The sequence below is a fragment of the Crassostrea angulata genome, chromosome 5 (assembly GCF_025612915.1).
Source record: "Crassostrea angulata isolate pt1a10 chromosome 5, ASM2561291v2, whole genome shotgun sequence".
In the NCBI taxonomy this organism is placed as follows: Eukaryota; Metazoa; Mollusca; class Bivalvia; order Ostreida; family Ostreidae; genus Magallana; species Magallana angulata.
In genome coordinates this window covers 992780-1002905 of record NC_069115.1, presented here as the reverse complement: position 1 = coordinate 1002905, position 10126 = coordinate 992780, and the positions used below count along the sequence as shown (strand labels likewise).

General features: G+C 35.2%; 1 protein-coding gene across 1 annotated transcript; it reads right to left on the bottom strand.

Annotated features, from left to right (window-relative positions):
* Positions 1 to 100: 100 nt before the first annotated feature.
* On the bottom strand, positions 101 to 5786 carry LOC128186194 (tripartite motif-containing protein 2-like). Its single transcript, XM_052855968.1, has 3 exons — positions 5670 to 5786; positions 3004 to 3090; positions 101 to 2299 (listed from the first exon to the last, which is right to left on the bottom strand). The coding sequence occupies exon 3, from the start codon at positions 2266 to 2268 to the stop codon at positions 595 to 597; it is 1674 nt and encodes a 557-aa protein (XP_052711928.1). The 5' UTR covers positions 2269 to 2299; positions 3004 to 3090; positions 5670 to 5786; the 3' UTR covers positions 101 to 594.
* Between the last annotated feature and the right edge of the window lie 4340 nt (positions 5787 to 10126).

The following is a 10126-nucleotide window of genomic DNA, read 5'->3' as shown; positions in this document are numbered from 1 at the left end:
TCACGAATCTTGAGAGATCCTATATATTATAACATTGGTGATATATGTATCCATTGCATATACCGTAAATATTGCTTGTTTCAGAAAAGAAAAAAAAATATTTATTAGATCTGTACATTTAATAAAGAAATATTTTTATACATCCAATTCCAACTGCATTCAATACACACATGTACATTAAATTATTTCTTTGGATTACAATTAATGATGATATACACATATTTTGTTTACATACATATGTACATGTATAAAACACACAATCTATTTACATATGATGTCCACCGATATACACTGTTTTTGTTATAAATAAAATGCATACACATAGTTTGTTTACATATAGAACAAAATAGTTTATTTACAATGATACATACATACAGTTTGTTTCTCATATATAATATGATACTTGCACATGTATGGTTCATTGACATATACACATACAATATACACACAGTTTGTTTACATATAATACACACACACAGTTTGTTTACATATAATACATACACACAGTTTGTTTACATATAATACACACACACAGTTTGTTTACATATAATACACACACACAGTTTGTTTACATATAATACATACACAGTTTGTTTACATCAGATATTGTATTTTCTTCACGTTACCTGTGTACCACTCAGCCACAAAGAGGTTGTCTCTGGTGTCCACACATAAACCATATGGACCCTGTAAATGACAGTTGTCAATGTAGCGGAGGAACTGTCCGTCCTGATCCAGGATGTGGATACGGTGGTTGGGATAGTCTGCTGACAGGATCCGACCCTGGCTGTCTGTTGTGATGCCGCGTGGATTAAATGATCCCTTGGTAGTAGAGGGAGGACCAGTGTAGGTAAACCGGAGTTTCCCGGCCTGATTGACCACCACTACTGCACTGGCGTAATTGTCTGACACACAGATATCTAGGTTCCTGTTCTCACTGATGTATTTAATGTACTCACCAGATGAATAGAGAGGTTGTCCTTTGTCATCGTACTGAATACTTTGTTTCTCTGTGGAGCCAGAGTAACACACAACTTTTGATGGTTTATCATCATCACTGACCATAACAACCAGGAGGTCACCAGAGGAGGTACTACAGACACCGCGAGGTTTCCACCCCCGTAGTCTGATCACTGTCTGTATCTGTGTATTCTTCACTATGTTCACAGTTCTATCATCGTAATCAGTATAAACTAGATCCCCACGCCTTGTCACTGCTATGTCCTTTGGATTGTTCCCTGACTTGGTTTGGACTGACTGCACTAGTTCCCCCTGCAGGTTGTAGAGACTCATTATCTTATTACTATAACTACACGCCCAGATTTCTTCATCACTGTGACAAGTAACACTGGTTAGATAATGTTTATACTGTGTCTGTATGGTGGAGATGATCCGTGGCTCATCAAGCAGTGGTTTGAGAGGAGAGGATCCAGCTTCTGAGGTTTCCATGGTGTAGCCATGTTCCTCTGTTGTAATGGAGAATGCTGACAGGGAACCAAATTGTTGGTAAAGTTGTTCTGGGTTAATTTTCTGAGGGGTGAAGTTTGGTAGAGAAACTGTGAGTTTAGGAGGCAATCTTCTGAATTCAGCATTCCTGGATTTGTAGGCAGAGACACGGCTGACATCATTGGAGTCTAGTAACTTCTTCAGATCAGCAATGCTCTGTGTGATTTCAGAAATGGTGCGTGTGATTTCATCTTCCTGTTTGTTGAAGACAGCCAGGTGTTTGGCGTCCATTTCATCAAGATCAGATTTCAGTTTCTGTATAATGGTGTCTATTACTCTGTGCCAGACTTCTCCATGTTTGTCAATCGCTGTTGTCAATTTCTCTGAGTTTTTACTCAGATCAGCTTTCTGCACTGTTATTTTGTTTGCAATATCTTGGTATTTAGGAGAAAGGGATTCAACTAGTTCTTGCAAATCTTTTTGTATATTTTCTCTTTTCTTTTCATAGTTGGTATAAATGTCTACTAACTTATGATTTTTGTGACTTTCAGAGGAAACACAGTGGGCACAAATAGGAATGTCACATTGTTCACAATGAAGCTCACATTGCTTGGGGGAATGTTTTGTGCAAATGGGATAATTTGGAGTAGATCCTCGGTCTTGGAACGGTACCACCTGATGTTTTTTGGATAAATCCAGCATGTGTTCTCCAACACAAGCTTTGCAGAGATTGGTCTGACAGAAGTCACAGTGTAGTGGGGGGACAGGAGTATCACACACATCACAACGCACCACATCCTGGGCGCTGTGTCGGGGGTCCATGGTCAATTCCTTTATGTATAGTACATCTACCCTGCAATATACATGTATATCATTAATTAAAATCCTATTGGAATAGAGTATATTTATATATACATAAATCTATGTAAATTTTGTATCCTGATAAAATGCTTTTCTTATCATATTAATGTGAACGAAAGTTTTCAATGTAATATGCATAGCCATTCTCTCCTTAACTATGCAATCAAGCATACTAACAACATATCAAATAGATTTAAGTATAGTTTTCATGATCCACAATTTATCAAAATCAAGATCATGAAACAATTATCAGACATGTCAAATGTTGGTCATTATTTTTATTCCATTTCTCTTTTTAATCCATTTTTGAAACTTGTTATCTCAATTAAATGAATTACAGACTATCAAAAAAAAAAGCCAGTTCCATTCCTATTAATTTTCTAATGTACTGAAACTCCATTTACTGTAGGTTTCAAGATTTCCTGTTGTATAAGATAGTAATCCATTTTAATGGCAAAAACAGATTTCAGTTGACTGGTATATGACAATTATTGTGGTCTGTGATTCATTAATTTTGGCTGGCAATTAGTTTTTACAAATTTAGTTAATCAAATGCTATGAAACTTAATGGATGATTGGCCTGCCAATAACAAATTTGATATTTTAATAAAGATGAAACCACAATATTTGTTGTTATCGGTCTACTTTATAATGATTTTTACCGATACCTTCCTGTAGCACATGACATCTACAAACCTTGTACGCTTTGGTTCATGTTGACAATGTACAGATGTTGTAATGGAAGTTCAGCTGGGGAAATCTGCAGTTTCTCAAAAGACAGGCCTATAAATAACAACAAACAAATCAAAATCAATAACATCAATTACCAAATTTTGGTTTAAAAAAACAAATTTCATAATTTGTACAGCTTTTAGAATCTCACATCAAAGGTTATACAGTATAAGGTATCTAATCAGTAAAAAACCTTTTACACCCATAGACTTTGTACTTTCCACCACTGTTTTCTTTGATAACAACTTTAATTTCAAATGATATTGCAAAGTAACCAACAATAGATATTGGGTCAGTGTTCCTTGCATTAACGCATGTCAATCTACTGGGGGGGGGGGGGGGGGGCAATGTGTGAGGTTCCTTTCTTAAAAATAATAGCAAATTAACATATTTTCACCTGAATGTGTAATAAATTCAAGAGAGAAGGGCTATGTTAACATCCTACAAAAGTATTTGTGAACATTCAATAACCTAAAATTATCTGTCTTTATTAAGTATATTTTGTGTTGATCATGTATTACATGTGTACCACTATCTTAGCCAAAACATCTTGTAATGAAATAAACAAAATCCATTTGATCTTGAACAGGTCGGGTACACTACCTTATATGGATAGCATTATTTAACATGTGACAGTATTTTCGGCAAACAGATTCTCCAATCAAATGAATGAGTTGCAATGCATGACGGTCTTTAACGTGTTTACGATTCAACAAACGCACGTGGTATTTGTTTGTTTTATACACAATATTTAATTGCTTGCCGGAATGTTTGTACATCTTGATTTTTACTTTAGAAGGTAAAAAAGGAAAGATTACGTACCATTAACTTTGTTCCATGCTCACATTAAAGGGGCATGGTCACGATTTTGGTCAAATTTTATTTTTCTGTTTTTATTATTTACAATGCTTTATGAATGCATTTCAAATAATCAAATGAAATTTGGGTGCCCGTCGATGAGTTTAATGCAAGATACAGGGCTCACAATTCTTCGTCATGTAAACAAGGCTCGTGCCCTGATTTTGTTTACATAGGTTCAATATACCAGTAAAAAATCTTTTTCTAGATGATTTGTCTATATTCTTATTCTTTTTAAGCATTAATAAACAGTTCTTAAAGATTAACACAAACATTTTAGGTCTAAAACTAGAATTTTCACATCAACATTCAAAATATAAACAAAAGTTTTGTTTACATAGCGAGGAATTGTAAGCTCTGTAACTCGCTTATAACTCAACAAATGACAATCAAATTTTGGTTGCCTATTAAAAATGCCTTATTAAAGCATTATAAAGATAAAAATCGAACAAATATTTTTTTGACTAAAATCGTGACCATGCCCCTTTAAAAATACTGTTGTTTTAGTTGATTAACTGTTGCTTCAAAAATGATTAGTATCAAACGACTGACAAACATACGCATAAAAGTACAAACATATTTTGATAAGACAAAAACATCACATTTGTGTATTGGTGACTTTATCATTGTGCACTAGAAATAAATACAGGTAACTGTACATTTTTAACATACGTGAATAGCCACAGTAGTACAAATGCACAAATATACAAATGCTGAAGCGCAAGCTATATGCAGCATATAGTATAGTTTGTCCGTTAAGCATTCTGATGAATGTCCCTGAAGAAAACACCAACGCGTGTTCTACTAATGTTGTCCCAAATATGGGGTATCACGTGAAAAAAAACTCGCTGCTTTTAATTCAATAGGACGTACCTCTCCTTTGAACATTGACAATGGGGTATTTAAATAGGTTAATATAAGTCCTCATATGCAATATTTTTTAAATGAGAGCATAGAAATTGAAGTTCAGACATAATAGTCCAATCCACACTTTGCAAGAGTTGTTCCCCTTTACGGGGTCAACCCAAAAATCAAAAGGGAAAAAACAACTTTTCCCTTCTTTATGCAACCAAATATTTGGGCGTCCTGTGAAGAAATCTCTTGCAATTTAATTTATTCCTTCGATGTGTGGGTTGCCCCAACTTGGGGCAATCAAAATTCACAGAGGAACCCTATTTCTAATGTCAAATGGCGAGGTTACAACCCTCTAAACTACAAAGGCTACTGTGAGAAATATATGGGTTTTTCCCCAAAGATGGCGGCCAAGGGACATAACTTTTGTAAAGTGTGGATTGGTCTATTGTCCATATTACTTTCATAAATTCTGAAAAATCATTCAAAATGAGTTTCCAAAGGACAATTCAAAATGGTATATATTTTCAATACGCTTTGTATACACTGAAACTTGTAGTAGCCCACAATGCCTTGCAACTCATTCACCTGATTGGTTTGTCGATAAAAGTAAACAGATGCCTAATTTAGTATGCAAATTTATGCCGACGTCACAAAATATAGTGGTCTCGACCTGTTCATTACAATGTTAAACAACTATTATCATATCGTGATCTTGGTTTAGCTGTTCTGGGGAGTATTGTTTCTATAAATAATACGTGTAAACCCAGTGCAGATATCTTCAATCTTGTTTTTCGATAAACAATGCACTGCACTTTCATTGCCCAATGAAAATACGAAAACCATGTTCTTTCAACTATAACCTATTCTAACATTCATGCTCCTTGAAAAAACCCACAACCTGTAGGCCTAGCACTTACAATGTTTCTTGGCGTCAATATCATTTACATTTTAACAGCGTTAAACGACCGATCGAGCTCCTCCAAAAGTTCGTCCAACATGGCGATTGCAGCAGGCGTTCCGACCGTGACATAGACCTATTTGGGTTACGGGGCAATTCGTACCGAGACGTTTCGCTCCGACTGAGGATTTGTACCGAGACGTTAAATCTATCACATGACCCACAGTTTTAAAAAGGACCATCGACCAAGACGTTTAACGTATTTAATTGAGCTCAAAACTTATTGATAATGAAATTAATGATTTCAGAAAGTCTTATTTGGTGTTAGATCCATTATGATGCCTTCATTGATCAATTTAGTAATATTTTATGTTTGTTTATTTTTGCATTCTAATTTTATTACGTACGTTGTATCCGTGCCCCTGGTCCCTGTTTGTAGCCGCAGTGGCGTAGCTGCCGTTAGGCACTTAAGGCACGTGCCTACACATCATTTTAAGACCAAAAATAAAAAATGTTAAAATATCACATTTAATTAAAAAAAATTTTTTTTTAAAAAGCACACAACAAATATCTTTCTTTTCCCTATTTCAAAACTCTGATTGTTTGAGGTCACAAATATGTGACGTCGATGATGCTAATTATTAATATATACGGAAAAAATCTTTTAAAAAAATCAAAATTTTATGTGCGAAAAGTGCCTAAAATTTGTTCCTGTGTGTTCCATAAAACATGAAATCTGTTTTCCGTCGGGGGGGGGGGGGGGGGGGGGGCTTCGCCCCCCTGAACCCCCTACCAGGGCGCTGCTTTTTAAATAAAATCAAAAACGTCATCTAAGGCAGGTATTGCAGTTAATACCTAAGTTGCTAGTACACGCATTACAGATATAGACATAAGATTTAATTAAAGAAGATGGGGGTAGAAGCCATTTAAAATGCCTTTTCATAAATGTTCGCTTATTGGGCTTTAGATTTTGTAAAGTTTGTCATGTCTCGTGCAAGAATATATAAACTTAACACAATATTCAATGTACAAGAAGTCAGTTTAAAATTATGGTTAGTCAGAAAATTCATCAGAATCTGTTTGGCGTTCGTATGCATCATTAATGTTTGAAATGGATTGTTTATTAGCATTAACAGCGTAATTGCACTGATGGCGAGAGTACGCAAGATAGCAAATGACGCCACAGACGCGGGCGCAACATCCTACAGTGCGGGCGCCAGATTTACACTGACAGTACCAACCACACTGACTGTTGGCATAGTGTACTTTACCCAAAGGTTGTAAGTGGTACTGTTTCGATGTCTTGATTGAATTCTTGTATAAATTAATCCAGATTCAATTTCAGACACGTCTACGTGGTACTGGCCGTTTTCAGTGTGTTCTATGACGTAGGGATTTGCTTGTCGAACTTGATAGACACCAAATGTTAACTCTCTCACTTCATCCTCACTAAGGACAGGAAAACCAACAAACAACATCCTTGAGATCAATTCTTTTCCAGGATTTAGAATTAGCTCTAAATGCTTGTTTGTCTCTTGTACTCAATTGTTTCAGAGCATTTGCGTTTTCTCGAAGATTGTATCAATTTAACATTTTGTAACAAAGACTAAGATCAGCATTGTCGCTGATTTGATGTGGCAGTCGGTATTTACTAATCATGCTGCACATTGTACGCACAAAATCACCAATATAAGGAATGTGGAATTTGACTGTTATGGAGCACATTGTTAAGATATAGCCATTTCTCTATCCCTCCGTTAGTTGCCCCAATAACCCACCAAATTTTGGTCACCAATCTTGACGTATTGGCTCCTTTCGTTGTATGTTGTTTTCTAGTTTTATGTAGAAATGACGGCATTTCTATTTGAAAGCCACATTCTTGAAGAAATCGCACCGAGTTCCTAAAACCTCTGTCAACGATCAAAACGTCATGAAATTTCCGGCATTTGTTTTCGTAATGCGAGGCAGAATAGAGGAGTCATTATATCGGCGTGACAAAGGGTTTTTTATGTATTGAGTATGTAAGGCGTCGGAACTTGTAAGACAACCTTTTTGCATGTTAATAAATGTCCCATATAAAACAAGTATAATGTTGTCGGATATTGGATTGGTAAAGAGTTGTGTAGAAATATCTATGATGTGACGGTCAACGATGCTTCCCCGAGAAGTGTCATTGAAGCCAAGATTCATAGGAACAAAATCGTTCATTACTGCAACACGCGCGGTTCTTACAATTTCAGCTACCTGACGTCTGCTACGCATGCCACAGAGTGTAACAAGAACTCCATTTGACAGATCTGGCCCCAGGGCCATAAAACTTAGACAAAGCCGGGGCCATAAAACTAAGACTGGCTTACTATTAATCTACGTCTCACTTTTACAAAAGGAAAAGTGAGACTGAGATCGAAAGTGAGCTTGTCTAAGTTTTAAGGCCCCGATGCTTGATTTCAATTTGAACAGAAGTATGCCACTCGCAGTTTGTGTTTCGAAGCGAGGTTATATTTGATCTCAAATAAAAAAAAACCCTGTTCTTTGAATTCCTATCAAAGTGTTACAGTCTTCATTATGTAAATTTTCAATATCAAGATTGAAATTTGACAAATTATGTGCATAATGCTCTTGTTTTGAATTCATTTGAGGTGAGGATAGACGTTTTCTTCCTGTAAGAGGACACAACAATATCTTGATTGGGATTCATGTTTTTTCTAAGAAGTGTTTGGACAACATTTACATCCTACCGGCACAAGCAAACCAAACAAAACAAAGGAATCAATTTTGGCTTCCGTTGAAATTCTCCTAAGGTTCACTTAGAGCTATAAAATGCACACTTATAATGTGATTTTCCCGCAGAACAAAAAGGAACAGACACTGAATAAGTAGTAGTTTTTGGTCTGTTCTGTACCTCTTTAATTAATCAGTTCTGTTTGACACTTTAAGTATGCACAGATAGCAAATTTGACTGTTTTTGTCGATATTTTCGCCTCTGTCTTGTAGAATCATAACAAGGCCTTTACTCGCTAGACGCTTTATCTTCTCTTTTACTTGCTTTTTACATACACAGCAGCCGTATCGAGTCGGTGAACCCATTGTTACTTGCGTTTACATGTACTACAAGTCTAAATATAAGCTGCCCATCCGAAACATATTCTTGTAACATATACTTTTAAAACATAGGTTTTCTCTTTATTTTTATTTATTGTAAATATCAATATTTAATCAAATTCATCGTGTTTAAGGAACTGCATGAATTTGTAGGAAAGCATTGTAAAATGATTAGATAAAGTGTAAAAAAAAGTTTCGCACTGAAGAGGATTCGAACCGCCGATGATAATATCTTAATGTGTAATCCTATCGCTTTACCCACTACGCTTAATCAGATCATGGTTACATTATATTCATATCAGAATAAATATTAAAAAAAAATTGATGCCCCATATGATAAAAATGAAGCTTTTAAGATGAAATTGGATTTTTTTTTTATATTTGAGGACATTTTTATGACAAAACATCAACCGTTACTGTATGGGCATTCTTCTCGCCTTATTCACTCATCTTCTTTAAAGATAATTTTTAAAAAAGGTCGGGAAACGTACTGCCAAGGGGTGTAGCATGTCCTGTACACTAGTACATTTGAAAATTATCACGTACATGAATTACTATATGACTCTCATTAGGCTACATAACTGTATATTCTTGATTAAACGCGAGAAATTAATATCAGCGTAAAATTACGATATGTAAACCTTAATTGCCAGTTTTAAACTTTCACTTATTTTTTCTGAAAGTTGTGAACTTGTAAAATTTAAACAAAGTTTGATGTAGACGAGAAATCGCTCGCGTCTATTTTTTGATGTCGCCTCAATATTTTCAGATTACAGTTTTTCAATTTTAAGATTAATTAATCACCCGCTTATCCCAATATGTTTTTGCCTAGAATCCGAAGAAAAGGAAATCAAACTTGTGCGGCCTTAAGGAAAGTATGTAGACTATAAATTATCAGAGTCTACTCTTTCATCGCTAATAAACAGAATTTTGTTTTATTGCGTCTTGTATCTCGAAATAATTTTAATCTGTTGTCACTCGTAATAATGAGATACAGGTAAATGTAACTTAATAAATTGACAACCATACCCCGATACAATTCTATTTTGTAAGATATACCCCTTCTTTTACTTTAAATTTATGTGAATATGAATAATTATTTCTGTCACTTTCTGTAAACTGTAGTTAAAATTCCAACATTGTAAAGATTATATCACAAATAATAAACAATGACCGGGGACCGGGGGGGGGGGGGGGGAGGGTCAATATTCTACGTAGAAAATTAACCCCCTGTCATTTTTCTACGAGAGTATTTATTCTACTTTATACCGAGACTAGTGCAATTGGGTTCAATTTTTTTTCTTATCAAAACCATATAACTGGTACAAGAGTTAAGTTCATTTATTTTCACTCAAAACATATAATGTTACATGA